Here is a 17,960-nt window from a genome sequence, read left to right as displayed (position 1 = left end):
CGGCCCCTGCAGCTCCGTTGCTCTCGCCCGCAGCCAGCCCCTGGTCGGTGGAGGATATCCTGACGGAAGATGAGGAGCAGGACCGCGTCCCGCTGCAGAAACTCCAACTCCTGGGTAAGGAGAAGGCAGGAGTCAGCGGGGTGCGGGGGGGGGATTTGACAAAGCAAGCGGAGACACAATTTGGAGAATCACAGAATGGTTGGGGTTGCAAGGGACCTTCAAGATCATCCAGTTCCACCCCCTGCCATGGGCAGGGACACCTCCCACCAGCCCAGGTTGCTCAAAGCCTCATCCAGCCTGGCCTTGAACCCCTCCAGGGATGGGGCATCCACAGCTTCTCTGGGGAACACCCAGGAGCCACAATTCCCATTAATTCCTGGTGGAGCACTGCGGCTCAGCCCAGTTGTGCACCTCAGTGCAAGGCCTTAAAGATTGAGATGTCGGATACCTGGCCTTTCACCATGTCTCTGTGAAAGTTTATTTGCAAAAAATAAGGGTGGTCTCAGCTGCATTTGTAACTGTTCGAGATTAGTACTGTTTTCTTTTTTCTTTTTAAAAGGGGAATCAGAAGAACTGAGAGGCTTGCTTCTGAATCCACATCTCAGGCAGCTACTCCTGACAGTTGATCAAGCAGAAGATAAAAGTTCTCTCATGAAAAAGTACATGCAGGAGCCGTTATTTGTTGAGTTTGCAGACTGCTGTTTAAGAATTGTTGAACCTCCAGAGAAGGAGAATATCCTTCCTGAGTGAACTACTATGGGAGCATTTTTTTCTCCTTGAGATTTTTTTCCCTGTGACAGAAGAGATTTGACAGCACCTGTGCGACTGGGGTGCACCGTTCTGTGTGTTTCCTCAAGGTTTGATCACAGTTCACTCGTGGATGTCAGTGCTCTAACTTTCAGTTTACAGTTGATAAACAGTGATATAGTCAGACAGATTTCTAGATACTAGGAATTAAACTTTATGTTCTTATGTAGACTTGCATTCTGTTGGTATAGAAATACTGTCAACCATGGGAAATGTTGCTTCCCAATGACAATTCATATTAAATATATTTGCATTTATTTTAATCCATAGACTAATATGAAGGTTTTTTTTGTTACCTAGCCCTTGTTGCACATGGCCAGACACCTTTACAAGGTATTTAACAGTTTATTTAAAAGTGGCATACACAGTAGAGCTGAACATCTTCAAGACCCGTGGGAGCAACATCACCTTGGCAGAGGTGATGCTATGGCCTAGGCAGTACCAGAAACGCAGGCATTTATGAGAGTACGTATGTTTTGGTCCTATAGATAAAAAGCAAGAGTCCAGTCTTGCTTTTCCCTGAGACATCTGCCTTTAGTGTTACAGCTGACTGCTACTCGCTTCCTCGAACCCAGCACACATCAGAAATGTTTGCCTTATTTGCCTTGTTATTACCAGCCTCCTGCTTCTCCCACATAGTGCCAGAAGTTTTCAGCTCAAGTACATATTGCTTAAAGCACTTGATCGATTTTAATTATGTTGAGTGTTCTCACAGTACTGATATTTCCTCTAATATGTGCACGTGTGTGAGAGGAGGAATGCCCCCCCCCCATGCATTCTAAATTTGAAGTACAGTGCATCAATATAGAAAGCTCTGAGGTAGCAGCAGATAATGATGCTGAGTAAGGAAAAAGTACGGTAAGCATACGCAGGTGGCCAAAATCTATGTTGGAAGGAGTTTTTTTCTGTCCAATAAAATTTGGTTAAATCCAGTGATAGAGTAGGCATCCGTGTGGGGGCTGACGTTTGCATAATGCAGTGGAGACTTCTTACAGTGGAACTTGACAGAGCCCTGCAAGAAAAGGAGGGGGAGAGGTCATTTGATGTTTTGCCAGATTTTGAGCTAAATGCTATCCCAACTAAGTAGTGCTGGTGAGTGTGATTAAGGCTAGAGGAAGACCTCCAAAGGAGTCCTGGTACAAATGGATTTAAGAGAAATTATTACTACAGAGTGTACCAATACTGTAATCTGAACTGAGATACCTTAAACTCTGAAGTATTTGGTCTTGAACTTGGTACTGCTTCCTTCTTTTAATAACTGTTACCAGGCACAGGCTACATTTTTGCAGCCATAACGTTATGCAACCTCAAAAATGTATCCCCAAAAAACCCAAGCACAGGCACAAGGAGGTGGGTAACCAGAGTAACTTCTGAGAGAAGCCAGCGTGGGTTGGGGCTTGTTTGCAGTAAATGGTGTCTAAGACTGTTCTGCGTGTGTGTGGGAGATGGAGTACTTGAGAGTTGCTACTCTCTTTCTGCCCTGACAGTCCTCTGTGTGAATTAGTCTGTGCAGTTGTCTGCACAGTGACGTTAACACAGAATGACTGGAATATGATTTATACACCCAGCGGCTTTTCCACAAGTGGATGCTTTTTCATCTGTTCACCTGCCGTGCAACTTGAATCCTCTACACAGAAAAAATATACATAGTACGTAAGAGCAGAGCCCATGGTGGAATCCCCTGCTCTCCAGTTCTGAGGCAGAGCTTGGATCAGTTTGTTCCTCTGACAGAGAGGAACAAGAGTTTTCACACCCGGATGAAAGTCTCAGCTCAGCCCCGTGTCTGGCTTCACCTATTGGTGTCCAAGTCATCCTCGTGTATCTCAGCCAGTGGAAAATGAAAGACTGTAGCTCGAGATCAGGCTTCAGAGTTGCTCTGCTCGACAGCAGAGTGCAGGGTCCTGAACTCGGGGCAGCTTCATTGTGCTGCCGACTCGCACGCGTGAGGTTTGTTACCTGTGGGAGAGCTCTAATGGAAGTGATGCCGCAGCCAAAGAAACAGCTTTCCACCTTGTAGCAGTCGCTCTCCTGGAGCACTCTGAGGCATGCCAGCAGGGCCAGGTCCCTCCGAAGTCCCGTTACCGTAACAGGTGCAGCTGCCAGGACCAGGCCAAGAGGCCAGAACTGAATTATTGCATGCGGAGGCCAAGTTCTTTCCAAAGAGCAAGGTGGTTTGGCTGAGATCACCGTAGCTCCAGGAACTGAGAACACCTTTTCTTCGCCCTCATCCAATTCTGCTGCTGCTAACACAGCCATTTTTGCCTGATGAAGAGAAGCAGAACAATATTCTTGAACAAGATTCTCAAACATCTTGAACAAAATTTAAAACTGCAAAACTAAGAGTCTAAGAAGAGGACATCTTAAAGGATAAGACGTCCTTTGGGACATTTTCCTATTTTATGGAGGTAAGGAACAAGTTCATTCTGCAGCCTCTATGCTGCCATCCTGTCGAAGCAGCTGTACAAGACTGGTATCCATCTCTGCTCTGCAGCTTGAGAAGAGTTTTCTGGAGAATTGACAGTATTGGTTTTCTAGACGGAGGCAGATTCTTTCTCAAACACTGAAAAGCCTCAGTCACTCAATTTCAGTGCGTTCCCATACCAATGTACTTACTTTCCATTTCCTCCAGCTGTGCTTAATAATGTTAGCAGCCCTGCGCATCCTTTGGAAGTGCTTCTTGGCTAACCAGGAACGAACAGCTGAAGATTTAATTAAAAGAAATCTGAGTACAAAGAATCTCAGGAGCTCTTGCACACAATGTAAGAGAGATGGCACTTAAGCTTTCGCCGTGCTCAATTAACATCACCCCTCCTGCCACCTTAACCACCCAGTGGGACTGGAGATGTTCCTTGTTACATTCTCTTCAGCCACACCCTTACCAAATTACCTGCTTGGATGACAGTTGCAGACCATCTCTCCTTCGCGAGTTTCTTCTGTTTAAATCTTCTCCAGCAACACTGAATGCAAAATGCTTTCTCGTTTAACACCTCTGCTCTTCTAGCTTCAAGTTGCTCCAGCTGTGTTGGGGATACGAGCCTGAAGTTAATACTGGGGGACGGAGTTGTCTTCACAACTCTTCCCTCTTCTACAGTCTCTTGGTGTTTGTCAGAAAACCACGTGCATGTTTCAGTGTCCTAAGACTGACTGGGTTAGGTTTTAGAAGTGAGAACACTTCATTATTGCTTATTATATAACACGTAAAATGAAAATGTCAGTATCTGAGTGGGAAAATGGTGGTGGGGGGGAAGTGGACACTAAGCCAGTAGCAGCTGGCTTACAACTAGCTCTGTTGAAGGGGGGGTCTTTTATGGCCGCCTCCTGCAGTATGCAGGCTTTGCAAAAGTGCCGCCTTCTCCTTCACCTCGCTCACCAAGAAGCTGCTTCGCCCTGTCAGAGTAGCCAAGTCTGTCAGGTGAAGCTAGGGAAAGCTGTAATCTTTCCTGGAACCGGGAGGATGCTGACAAGTGCTGGTCCTCATCTGTTAGCAACAAGGACGCCACTAAACAAAGTGCTTCTGATAGTGGGATTCTGATGGATGTTTGATTTAGTTTAATAATTTGATGGAAAATGCCAAATTCTCATCACATGGGCATTAGCAGAGTATTGCCTAAACCACGGTGATCATCCGTGCCAGAGTCCCCATTGTCCAAGGGAGCACACAGAACCACTCGCCAAGGAAATAGCATTCTTACCACAGAATTGGCCAGAAATACTTTGGTTTTGCCACAGTACACTGAAGGCTTTTCTGCTCCGTTCCCTGTTTGCTTAGCAGTAGTTTGTCCTGTAACAATGTTCTGAAGGATCTCAAAAACAACAGCACGCGATGCTTTGTCATCATCCACCCCTACAATCTCGCCTGTAAATGAAGCATTGAAGAGAAGGTGTCAAAACTTGGAAATCAGTCTTTACACTGAGACTTCTTGCCTGTTTAGGGGGGATGGATACACCTACAGCAGGAGGGGAGGAGGTGATGGCTGAGATGTCACTAGATCTAGCTGCTTTTAAGGGAAAAATGTGACAGCGCAGATTTCGCCATGTGTTAGCAACTAGAAAACCAGCATGGTGTGTTTTAACTAGGACGTAGTTTGGGTGCTGTCTTATCACCTCTATTATAACCTTGCCAATGGATGTCATTTTGGGTAGATCTAGGCAATGAAACATACGGGGGGGTGCAGCTGTTCTCGCATTGCTTAAAGCATCCTACGTGGAAACATTGGAAAGCAACAGCAATGCGATTAAGAATAGATCTGAGCAGCTGAGTCCTAAGAAAATCTGATTAAATACCCAAAACTCAAAGCTGTTGGGAACAAAGAACAAAAAGCAAGGGATTAGGCTTGGAGCCTTAATGTACGGAAAGATGCAGGAACTGAAAACAAATTATTCACAATTCTACAGCACTCACTGAGCATCAGAAGCAGCTATGGGGACGTGTACTAAGCAGGACTTTATTGCAGCAATAAGAGGTTATTAAAACCATTTCTGGGTCATAGTACACAATTTTTTACATTATGAGACAAACAGGTTAGCCAGCTTAATCTATTTGAAATAGAGGTAGACTTAATTCAGACCTGTCCTTGAAAGTGTTTGTGTTGTTCAAGGCAATGCTGCATGAGTTTCTGCATGCCCAATGCCGGAACTTGATGGTCTTTGTATCCTTCCATCCTGGATACTGTTTGCTTTTCTGCTATAGATATTTCTAAGGAGATGAGAGCATTTTAAGGTACTGAATACAAATATAAGCAATTCTTGCTCATAGGAAGACATCTGGTGAGTATGATGGTGTTCATGGGGCTGGGCTGATAAGAGAACCAAAAGCTTGTCCCTGTATTTAGGAAATTGTTTGCAGCTTATTACCTGCCATAAGATAAAAGGACTAGTGACCTATCACAATGAGGTATTTCAGCTAATGGGTTTATAATTGAGGGAGAAAGATAAGGTGTGTAAGTAATTTTCCAGCCCGTACTTGGTTACTTCATTCCATTTCCACAAGGTGAATAGATTTCCAGCCATTTTACTTATTTTACTTCACCCACTGGGTGCAGATGGGATTAATCTGGGGTTGCAGTATCTTTCCATATTAAATGTAACCACCTGATGGGCTCCTTCTTTCAGGGGTTCATACCAAAGACATTACCTTGTGGATTGGATTGTGTTTTTTAAAGTCCATCCTCGCTCTTGCTTAGAAAAAAGAATCACGTATAGAAGTTTGCAAAAGGTGGAAGAAGCAGCAGAATCCAGGTAAGCTAGAAGGTCAGTGTGTTCGGCAAGAAAACAAGATGGGGGAAAAAAGAGGAAGGAGAAGGAATATAAGTAAAAAAGTAAGTGGTTTTCAAGTCTACTCAAGAACCAACTCAAATTATATTGGGGGAGGGAGCCCCAAACACCATTGTAACTGTAATTGTTCTACGCAAGAGGAACACAGAAAAGCAGCAATAAGACGAAAGATTTGCACTTGTAAAAAGAGCCTGCCATAAGCATTAGGCAAATTAGGAACTCAAGTTGGTGATAGATTAGAAAAATATTTTGAGAATAGTGGTGTCGCTAGTGCTGAATACGTCATTGTATCTGATCTATGTGTTATCAAATTGGTGCAGTGATGATTTCACTTGATATCAGAGGGATTATCTAAACAAACATACCTTTTTTCTTGGCAGTGTGGTGGTTGCTTTTATCACGCACTCTGTTTTTACTGGACCCACGTGATTTTCGCAATATTTCATAGCGCTCGGTGAAACTTTGGAAAGGGATCCTGGTAGGCAAACATAGGATTAATTCTAGGCAAGCGTCATTTACTATATGATGACTACATTTAGATGAATCCTATTTATAATTTAATTTTAATTGCTGAAAATGTTACTGGGAAGCCACATTCAATTAGAAAGTTTTAGTACATGACAGGCCACATCAAAACATCTCTTCCCCAGCTTTTCAGTCTGGAAAGGTACAGTGAGCTCTCAGACCAGGAGTGTGTTCCAGACACATCTGGACTTGGTTGGTATTTGGGATATTTTTAAGAATCCCACTGTCTTGAATGCAAGCTGCACTAGCGCTGCTTGTTGTGCTTGGACTTGCCGAACAAGCAAGAGTTTCATTATCCACAACACAGAACAACAGGCCAGATTTGTGTCAGGTATTTTTGCCTTCAAAACATGAGAGGTGCTCAAATAAGCTTAACAGCCAGGAGTGAGCAGAACTCTTCAGGTAGCTTTGAAAGAATCTGCAGTTTTGTGGTCTGGAACAGACTGCAAAATATTTGCATTTCCTGCTTATAAACTCTTCTGAATGACTAACATGCCACTCATTGCTACAGAAATGGATTATGGAAGATGTTGCTCAAGAAGGTCAGACTTACCTAACAGGGAAGCCCGCTGCGCTGATGGTGATGGCTTCGACGATTCCACAGGCCTGAAGCTGGCTGAGAACCTGAGGCATAAATTGAGATGGTTTAGGTAACCGTTGTCTTACTCTTTGTGGAAGCTGTGTGTGCTCAGCCCAAGTGACACGCGGCTCGGCTCAGCGCCCACGCCAGAGCTCGCCTGCTGTGCAGCTGGGGAAGGAATGAGAGGGTGGAGAAGGGATTACACAGGCACTGAGCTACTCTGTGAGTATCACCTGGAATAGGATCGAGGCAGTGCTAACACAGAGGGGGACAGTCCTCGTGTGCCCTCTCTTGTGGTATCCACACACCCTGCGCTGACCGAATGCAGCGGAATATGAAAACCCAGCGTTGGTATTTTAATACTACTTGGATGCAATCAGCAAATTCTCCGTGTGTTTAAAAGTAATGCAGCACTACTCCAGCTGCTTGGTTTTACATCAGCTTTAGCATCTGCTGCTCTGCTCCCAAAGACATGCTTGTGGGCTGATCTCATCTAACTTGTTCTAGACCCCAGGAGCAAGCAAAGCTTTGTTGTGGGCATTCACCATGAAGATATCTGTGTGACCAGGACTGCTGAGCAGTCAGATCACCTTTATCTATTTTGAGAGGTGGGATGGTAGCACGCCAGATAACCCAGGAGTGCTCTGGGAAGAGAACTTCTCATACAGCAAAAAGTAAGTTCCATCTGGAAGAGCTGCTGTGCTTACTAGCTCCATTTTAGACAAGCATCATCAATGATTCTGAAAGGATGTTTATCTTGGAAGCTCCAAAGGAGAAAAAGCTGTTTCAAAATGTGCTGTAAAAAGAGCTTTGCAAGTGACTCAAGATCATAAAAGACCCAAAGCAAAGCCCCGCACAATGTCTCCAGGAATCCTCTCATTGACTCAGTGAGGAAAGGCTTCTGAAAAGTTACCTCTTCTCTTTTAAAAGTCATTGCCTTGCAGTCAGCATTAGGCTTGATGCATCGGATGTAATGTGGTGTGGTACTATTCAAAATCTGCATGAGATGTTCAAGTGAACCCTGTAGAAAACAAATACAGGTTTAATTGGGGACTCCTCCTCCACAGGTAGTTGAGCTCATTGGTGGTCTTCTATAAAAAGAATGAAGCTGGTTTTTGCAAGGATGGCTTTACAGACTCAGTATTAGCAGAGCTCTTCTGTAAGGACAGCTTGAGCAAAAAATCCATTCTATGGATGTTACAGACTCAGTATTAGCAGAGCTCTTCTATAAGGACAGCCTGAGCAAAAAATCCATTCTATGGATCCTTTTGTAAAATTGTTAATGGTAAATTCAGAAAGTGTCCAAAATTATAGCAGGACTGAGCAGGACATCAGCTGAAGCTAACCCCTCAAGCAGAACAGGTAAGAAGCCTCAAAAAGGCTGATGCCCAACTGTTAAAGGAAAAGGTACAATTGCTGTGAATTAAAACCCAGAGAATATCAGGAGTCTGAAACTATTTCTGTTTTACAGCTTTTTCATTTCAATAACATTTATTGATCTTGGGCCAACTCTACTGTTTTCTCATCTCAAGCACAAACACCGTCTGGGAGGAGAAAGGATTGAGAGCAGCCCTGAAGAGAAGGAATTGGGGGTGTTGGTTGATGAGAAGCTGAACATTACTGGGCAATGTGCGCTGGCAGCCCAGAAACCCCCCGTGTCCTGGGGCATCCCCAGCAGCGTGAGCAGCAGGGCGAGGGAGGGGATTGTCCCCCTCTGCTCCGCTCTGGTGAGACCCCCCTGCAGTGCTGCATCCAGTTCTGGGGTCCTCAGCACAGGACCACAAAAGAGCGGGGCCAGAGGAGGACCACAAAAATGTCCCTGCCCGTGGCAGGGGGTTGGAACTAGATGATCTTTAAGGTCTCTTCCAACCCAAACCGTTCTGTGATTCTATGATCTAGTTATGAAACCAGCAGTGGAAAGCAGAAACCTGAATAGGATGTACCTTGAACTTTGAGACCACTGTAACAACAGCTGCTCTGTTCTGGGTTTTGATGTTATTTTGGTTCCTTTCTGTCAGAGGAAATAATTTTTGAAGCAAAGAGTCCTTAGAATTCTGCAAAACATAGACCAGCTCTGGTGGAATGGGGTCCTGCAAACACAAACACGACTCATTAGTATTTGGAGTTAGGCAGAAACCTGCCACGTTTGAAAATGACTAAAAATTCCACATATTTGGTGAGATGGTATTTTATTGCGTCACCTAACACGCTTGCCATAATTGCTGGTGATGTCAGAACTGACGAGAGACCCTCGTATCTGCAGACTATTTCACTTATTCCCTGATGGCACAACAAGGCCAAAATTTGAGTTTCCTGGTACTTTCAGAACTTTCAGTAGTCGAGTTCGTGCTCTTGTTTCTCATACACTTATCTGAATTTTGGGGGGAAATGAAGCGCTATATTCATGGTTCTATAAATGCCCTGATGCACTTCTGCACTGTCTCAGGAATGGAAGAGCCCTGATTCTGTCCACTTAATCCTCAGCTGAGAGATCTGCTAACAAAGCATGTCCTTGCGCCAGTGATGGTTCACTGAAAGACCAAGAACATTATCCAGTTTTACCTGGCCTGAAGGATTCATTTGGAGCAAGATGTGTACATCCAGTAAACATCACTGAATGTACATGTTAGTGGTGCTTTGATTTAAATCGCTTCTGTAAGATTTTTTGGTGGGTTTTTTGTGGTTTTTTTTAAACAGCTCTTTCTGAAAGCACCTACCTTGTTTTTCTCCGCCATTGCTGCCAGCTGATAGCAGACTTTGCCAGCATAATGTGAAATGATAAAGTTAGGCTTCTTACTAAACTTGTTTCGACTTAAACATTGATTATTAGACAAGGCTTTCTCAATCCGAGTTTGAAACAGGTCAGTGTTAGAGGATCGGTTCAGACGGCACTCCTGCATAACAAACAAGACAAAATTGCAGCATCTCTCATTTGTCATAAAGAACTGTCTTTAAAAGCTAAGACACTTTAAATTAAAATCAGATATTTTACTTTGGGAGTTGCTTTGACTATGCAAGCTCTGAAATACTGGGGGAAAAAAAAAAAAAAAAAAACCAAAAATGTAATTTTGGGTTTCATATTTGAATCAAAACATCCTGGATCGGAGGAAAAACGATGACCTGGAATAGGAAGAAGCAGTGTCGTGATTGTTCTGAAAAATAAGCTCTGCAGAAGTTTTATAGCTGACAAGTTTCCTACTAATTTAGCGTTCATGTTTTCCTTGGTGGCATGGGATGGAAGGCAGGCAACGAGGCCAAAAGCATTAGGGATTTAGATCCACACTTACCTCATTCAGCAAAGAAAAAATGCTGAGAGGATTGCCCTCTATCAGATCAAGGCAGTTCTGGTTGTCCTGGTAGTTTATGAAAGACCACTGCAGGCCTTCAGCTGCATATTCTTCCTGAAGGAAGAGAGAAAGCGGTTATTCTGCGGCAGAGGGAACCCCATGCCTTCTTGCAGGCTGATGCAGTTACTGTTTAACAAGTTGATCCCAAGCTCAGCCTGCTCATCCAAAGCTCAGCTCATGTTCAATGGCAATCTTGAGGAAAAAAAACCAGAGGAGGATACTCTACCCCCGGTAGATTTGAGTGTGTAGCACCAGATCCCGCTGGAACAAAACACAAGCTGATGCGGTGTATTTTTGTCTTTAAAGATACCAGCATGCCAGCTGGGTTGGTGAAGCTGTTCTGCGGCAGAAGGCCTCCGCAGGGTACCACGTACTGTTGATGTTCGGGGTATGAGGCTCCGTTGGGCTCTCTGCCTTCACACTAAGTTCAGGTCTAGAAGCTCCTCACCCGTTTAGGTACTTTATACTTGATTAAGAGAATTAACACAAGCAGCAGCTTCCAAGAGAATCTCAATCTAGGCTACACTTACTTAAAAAAATCTAGTTTTAACTTTTCAGCTCTTTGGGGGAAAGGAAACAGTTTAACAGGGCACAGAGCCAGTGGGGCTGTTTAACAGGGAACAGATTCCCATACCCACGAGAGAAAGCTGTCTCATTCCACCAACTGCCCCACACTCTCCAAAAAAGCAATTGTTACTCACATCCTACTGATTTCTGTGGCATTACTTACTCGATTTAGGGTTGCAGTCTGACCAGAGGCACAGAAATACAATTAAAGAGACAAAAGATGCTGTTTTAAAATTAGTTACTTCACATTTGACCTTAGTGAGGTATTACCTGTTGTGCCTTCAGATAGTGTGCTACAAAGTGCTGCTGCAGCTTCTCGTTGGCATAGTTAATACACAGCTGTTCCAAGTTGTTTTCAGGGAAGGCTTCAAAACCGTAAACATCCAACAATCCTAGAAGGAATATGGGAAGACAGTGCACTCTGGTCTAGGAGTAGCTTAAAGGACTTATGGTTACTCAGTTAAACCAGGGTTGAATAACCATACCTATGAAGCTGGTCCACACCGATGGATCTGCATAGATGCTTTCATTGATGACCAAAACGAGCCATTCAAACAATCTGCAGACAATGCAAGTGGATTAGTTGGAAAGCACTTGCTTACGACAACCAGAGTAGTGTGTTTTACACCAGTATCACAGGGAGAAACAGAAAATGATGACATGCTGCCTGCTGACATGAACCAGTTCTCTGAAGATCTCTCTATTAGATACTACAGCTATGTCAGGATCTGCAACTGCATTGAGGGTGAGTCGAGCAGGGAAGGGAGGGTTATGCTGTTATTGAGTCCAAGCAGAAAACCAGGGAAAGTAACCCTAACCCTAAATCTGTCTCGCCTCCCTATTCCCTCACAAAAATCATAAGGATAAGCAGAGCAGCCTGGCCGACGTGTCCTTACTTAGCGTAAATGACTTTGGCGAGGCAGTCCCTCCTAGTCTCACATTCAGCTCTGGAGCATGGCTTCTTGAAGACTTGTTGTTGTTTTCCAGCAGTTATTGTTCGAATTCTTAATGATTCCAGTAGTTCCTCGACAGGTATCTTCAGCAAATCTCCAGCAGTCTTCACAAAATCTCATTGAGGAAAAAAAACATGGCAAGGTTACCTGGAGTGTCAAAGGAATGCAGCCCCTTTAAAGTTATGGAAGGTCTAGAGATGGAACAGAAAAATAACGCTTCCATGAGCTCACCTATTTTCGATCTTTTTACCCAAACTTGGGAGAAAGTTTTGCAAGACCAAGCTCTTAATTTGGATGTACAGGACCCTTAGAATTTTAGGTACTCTATTTAAAATGAAACTATACCAAAAAAGTCTGAAGTTTGCCACATTGAAGTCGGCATTTTAGAGAGTACTCTCTAGGTATGTCTTTGTTAATTTTTCACCTTTTTTGAGCAGAGATCTCTAAATCCAGAGAGGCAAACCAAACAGTCATGACCAGAAAAAAACAGGGATTTTGGGGATAGTAATGAAATGTAGAAGAATGGGTACTTGCTAACAAAGCCTTTAAGATCTTGCTAACCTGAGCTGTATGCAAAACTATTTGAATATAAAGTAGTGTGAATTCAGAGCATGCAAAATGACAGTAGGAAACTTCATTACTCAGGACAGTGTTTTAGTTCTGAAGGAAAACTAGATCCACAAGCCTCTTAAAGTCATGCAGAACAACCTATGTTCTGTGCTGCAATTTCACAGATTTGCTGTTATTAAATTTTAGCCTTTATCACAAAAACTTCAAAGCTTTCATTTTAAGAGCCCTGCTCTCCGCTCTGGGTCAGATTTCTGCTTGTGATGTCAGCATAAGATTACAATCAAGAGCAACAGTTCTGCCAATAATCCTCTTGAAATGACCGTCTAACGTTGCAGTTGCCTTGACCTGTAACAGAAGGATATTATTTCTGGGAGCAGGGGAGCATTAGGTTTTCATTTGTTCAGTACTTTGAAACTATGAAGCACCAAACAAAAACATACTTAAATTTTGGTTTGCGCGTGACCTTGATAGTCTGCTATCAAGCAGAAGAGCGCAGTAATCCTCCCCATCAGGCATCTGCACTAAGGTAACAAGACTCTCTGGAGCACGGCACGCTTGTTGCCTCACCTTTGGTTTTATCTTCTACTTCGCAAGGCTGAGATTCATCCACTGGATTAGAGAATTGAACGTTCCCAAGATGGAGAAGGCCTGACAATACCTAAAATATAATCAGTCATTGAGTTTTCTAACGCAGAGCTCCCACCCGAGGCAGTGTCCTCTGAGCCTTCCCTTAGCCACATGAACAGGACAAGTCAAAACATTTCTGCACAAAAAAAAGCCAGTAGATTCCAAGCTTCTGTGTTAATTCCTAATTCTGCAACTACTGAAGGAAAACTAAGGTTCACAGGTGCAGGCTTTTAGTTAAGATCTAATATTTGGCAGTGCAACCCCACGTGGAGCTGCAGCCCTCCCGTCAGGAGCACCAGACAACCCGTGCTCTGTACGTTGATACAGAACTTCTGCAGAAATCCCACACTCAAAAGACATTCCCACCATCACTGGCAGCCTCGTGGTGACCATGCTTTGTACCTGACCTTGAAAATATTGTTCTGCGTGGAGCGGTCAATGCCCAAGTGAAACATTGCATCTCTGGTCACCGCGAAGCAGTCCTCTGAAAAGCCAAACAAGTGCTATTGAAAAGAAAGCCATGCACACAAACACAGGCCACACCACGACCAGCTTAGCTGGAATTGTCAAAGGAAATCAAGGAAGCCAGATGGTCTTTCGGTAAATCCCAGGGTCCAAGCTGGAGAACCAAGTCACTGGCTTAACACTGGCTCTGTGGGGCTCTGAAGTCAGGCAGCAGGTTGCTGAAGCACATCCAAAGCCAAGACGGTTTCTAAACATAGCCACAGAGAGATGCAAATTTGCTAGGCCAGAAACCGCTGTTTTAAGCCAGGTGAAAACTCTTAATAGTGCAAACTGACACTTAAAAAGAATCACATTAATGCAGGTGGCTTTGCAAAATGTCTGCTGTTGGCTGACCAAGCTGGGTCATGGGATTTAATGGGATGGACACATTTTTGCCTGCCTTCCTTCACAGTTACAGCCGTTATTAAAGGACAGTCTGTGAAACTAATCTTTACCGTCTAAGTTTCTTTCAGCATTCGGCAACCAGCGGTAATCAGCCCCTTCTGGAAGGTTCCATTCCAGCCTCTCCTCTGCAGTGGCACCTTTTGTGATCTGGAGACAGAAAACAAAGTAATGACTGAACTCTGCCTTTGGTATTCACATCTCACAGACAACGAAGAATAACGCACTGGGAGCGTCATTTAATTTGGAAGCATGGCAGATAGGAAAACTGTTAAATACCAGATGTTGCAACTGTGCGAAATCTGGTGATTTCATCCCCAGCGTTTGTTGGAAATATCTAGCAAAATTAACTGAAGGCAAACCTGATAAAAAATATGAAAGTTTCTTTCATTGGGGGCCTGATAGGCAACTCTGGTCTTCTCCAAAAGGAAAGTCTGAATGGAAGCGCTACTCAGATGGTGGAATCTAGAGGGGAAAAAAAAAGCACAGATTTCAACAAAACTTCCTCACAGAATCCAATAGGTGTTGTGTTGTTACGATACCGACTGACTATGAATGCTTTGCAGTTCACCTTCAGTTTTGTGCAAACTTAATGTAATACTTTATTCAGAGTTCTTAACAGCATCTGTGTTTTTCCATTGCTCTCTTTTAGAGATCAGGGTGAGAGCTTGTAGGAAATAATAAGAATAAGAAGAATAATGTAAGCTGCCAGCAAGCCAAATTATGTTCTAAAGACAGACAAAATATTCTATGGCAGACTTCAGAAATAGGTTTGTAAAGACTTAAAAATTCTATGGCAGACTTCAGAAATAGGTTTGGAAAGACTTAGAGGAAGAAGACGATAGATAAGTTTTTTACACAGTAATTATTACCTGTCTAACTGAAGCTGGATATATTTTCCAAAACGGCTACTGTTGTTATTCCGCAGGGTACAGGCATTTCCTGTGAAATTGCCAGTGGCAGATACAGCACAGTCAGAGTGGTTCCACTCTTACACGTGGGACACACAGACATTAAGGGTGATTAACTAGGGGCCACAGCGGCCACTACTTCTTTTTGCTATTTCAAAACCTCTCATTTACCAAATGCTTCCATGACAGGGTTGGAATCCAACACTCTCTTCTCTATCCTTTCCACAGTTTCATTGCCTTTAGGAGAGAGAACTGAAGCAGCAACAGAAGCATAGAATTTCATAAGGCAGCGAGATGTCCAGGTCTGCAAGAGAGAGGCTTGACAATAGCCCTTTGTTTTTACCATGTCATTAGTCACATCAGTTAGTGAAACTGTGCTAGCTTCTGAAAACACAGCATGCAGCTGGCAATGGTGCTAAAGAGACTAATTGTGTCAGGTTTATAGCTCTAGTTCGGTGGAAACTTTTTGTCCATATGCTTATGTGCAACAGGCACATTAAAATGCTGTTGGAGTGCTTTGCTGGATGGCAGTCTTATCGAGATGTAACTGTCTGAAGCTCAGCTAGAATTAACAGTTAGTGTGTTAAGATGGACTGAATATAAATGGACTTTGAGTCATTAACATTCAGCAAATCCTTTTGTTCTCAAGCTTAAAAATATCCTCAGTATCTCGCTGGATAGGGATGGGCCATTACAGAATGGCCCAGGGTGGGATCTGAGCTCTCCCGCTTCTTCTAAGTCTCTGCTGTAGGGTTTGCTGAGATCCACTCTAGCTCCTTAACAGACCAGGCTGCAACATTAACCCAGGTGCAATTCCTGTTGAATGATTCAAATCTAGCCCTCCCAGAAATTACAGATGTCACCTACAGAGCAGCTCTATTTAGTAGAGTCTATCTGACTGCAGCAATCACCTCATGCTTTGGCACATTGTAAGAGAGTCGTGCTACAGCAGACTGGCTACGTGCTCTGTCAGAATTTTTTTTCCTTCGTCTTTGCGTGTTCACTGAAATACTATGCACTAGAAATCACTAGAGAATCTCAAAACTTAAGAGCAATGTCAGAAAAAAAATCTCATTACCTTCCCAGCACCACTTTCTCCACTAACAATTATAGACTGGTTTACGGGGTCTATCTGGCTTTGGACATTTCTGTAGGTTTGTTCAGCCACTGCAAAGATGTGAGGTTTTAAATCCTGGCAGTAAAAGAGAATATTCATATTTAGGAGAACAGTAATTACAAAGTTCAACAGCAATGGACAGCAAAGGTCTTCTCACATTCATCTGAAAACAGGACTGCTCTTTTAACAGAACTTGTATTTCACTAGAAATGGGTTTTATCCTTTAGGTTATTTTGCTTATATATATTTTGAAGAACTTGACATCTGGGTTCTGCAGAAGGATGGTTATTTCAAATATAAGGATTACCTGAGGACGAAGTGCAACATGGTACTCTCTCATAAGCTCAGGTGAATAGAGGCAGGAGATAGGCTGAAATGGATTTAAAGCCACCAGGCTGCAGCCAGCATTTGTATAAAACAAGTTTACTGTATATCTTGCTTGAAGACATTTCAGAACTGAAAGACACACCTTCTGTTAGCATCTTTTGAAAAGGGTGTTTGATTCTTCCTCTTCCTGTTTGTAACAAAAATCTTCAGATATGTTATCTATTAGGTTTAATAGAAAAGGAGGTGATCAAGAGAGTGATACAGGTCTAATATACATAACAACGTCTTCACAAATTGCCCTTACTTTTAAAAATCTTGAAGGATCTGCTAACTATTCCATTCAATAAATCCTGTGCTTTTATGAGGTTTCACACAGTAAGTCCTAGAAAGCAAATCTGTTCCTTGCAGAACAGAGGCACGATTCCCCCATCTGCACTGGGAACATGCCTTAGCTTCTCTTAACAGGATCATCTTTAAAAGTCCAGTGAGGAATTTACTTTTCAAAACCAATTTCACTCATCTGTTTTGAGTCTAAGTTAGAGCCTCATTTTCTGATACGTCCGTGTAACACCAAACTGCAATCACAAGGTCACCACGCAGGAGTGCTTCGATAGCACTAACCCTCAGCCACCCCCCGGCTGCCTGAACCAACCATACCAATGAGAGATCAGCACGGCTACATCCGCAAAGGATTTTTTAAAAAATTCAACCAAGCCAAATGGGACTTCCTAAGGCTTGGAATAGGCTTTAATAAGCTTTGAATCTTTAACTACTGCGTTCATGATAGGATTAATGTGATGAGAACAGTAACTGCCATACATTAGTAGCCACCAGGGAAAGTGACTCCTCAGGAGATGCTCCCCCTGGCTGGCTGCTTACCTGTTGTAGTTGTCACCGGATTAACTTTTGTGAGATCATCAAAAAGATGCAGTTTCTCTTCATCACTGAGGAACGCTCTAACTTCTTCTTCAAGTGATTCACTGAGGTCATTTTGGATGACAGAATCTTCTTTTTGGCCATTTTCCTGGAAAGGACGTCACACCAGCACCAAAGGCTGAATACAGCTGGGCTTTCACCTCATCCGCTATAGTTCATGGCTCTTCTACTGCTTCCACGTTACACAAGCTCAGTCCCAGCAGGAGTCATAACAGTGTGTCTGAGCTACTCCTCCTCCCAGTTACCCTCCCCCAGCATCAATGGTTCCCATGGGGTGCTCTGTTTTTAGAAAGGTATCATACAGCACATGAGAGATGGCAGGCTGACAGCACTGGCTGTAAACGGGATTCACTGCTAGTCATTCTGCCTGTAAGCAAAGGAGCTGGGAAAAAACGTGTCCTTAGACTCACACTGCCTGGCACTTGCAATTTTGCCGGTTGTTCAGCAAAGACACACTTACACAGTGTTCTTAACCGGCATATTTCTAAGCCTACAAATGTCACGCATTCAATG

General features: G+C 43.4%; 2 protein-coding genes across 2 annotated transcripts; one reads left to right on the top strand and one right to left on the bottom strand.

Annotated features, from left to right (window-relative positions):
- Positions 1-20: 20 nt before the first annotated feature.
- On the top strand, positions 21-750 carry ZNHIT3 (zinc finger, HIT-type containing 3; the record flags this gene model as incomplete). Its single annotated transcript, XM_010076647.1, has 2 exons — positions 21-114; positions 560-750. Coding segments are annotated over 2 exons (285 nt in total), but the record flags the coding sequence as incomplete, so codon positions are not given.
- Positions 751-1,690: 940 nt separating this feature from the next.
- Positions 1,691-17,535, bottom strand: MYO19 (myosin XIX; the record flags this gene model as incomplete). The annotated part of the gene is made up of 23 exons (XM_010076646.1): positions 1,691-1,819; positions 2,764-3,069; positions 3,421-3,506; positions 3,695-3,824; positions 4,500-4,663; positions 6,447-6,556; positions 7,160-7,230; positions 8,100-8,207; positions 9,130-9,276; positions 9,904-10,080; positions 10,474-10,587; positions 11,371-11,492; positions 11,586-11,659; positions 11,997-12,168; positions 13,191-13,281; positions 13,658-13,734; positions 14,210-14,306; positions 14,519-14,621; positions 15,029-15,098; positions 15,239-15,371; positions 16,146-16,259; positions 16,492-16,640; positions 17,391-17,535. Coding segments are annotated over 23 exons (2,889 nt in total), but the record flags the coding sequence as incomplete, so codon positions are not given.
- Between the last annotated feature and the right edge of the window lie 425 nt (positions 17,536-17,960).

This window comes from Pterocles gutturalis, unplaced genomic scaffold (genome assembly GCF_000699245.1).
Source record: "Pterocles gutturalis isolate BGI_N339 unplaced genomic scaffold, ASM69924v1 scaffold44778, whole genome shotgun sequence".
NCBI lineage: Eukaryota > Metazoa > Chordata > Aves > Pterocliformes > Pteroclidae > Pterocles > Pterocles gutturalis.
The sequence above is the reverse complement of the archived record's forward strand: the minus strand, read 5'-3'. Positions and strand labels throughout refer to the sequence as shown.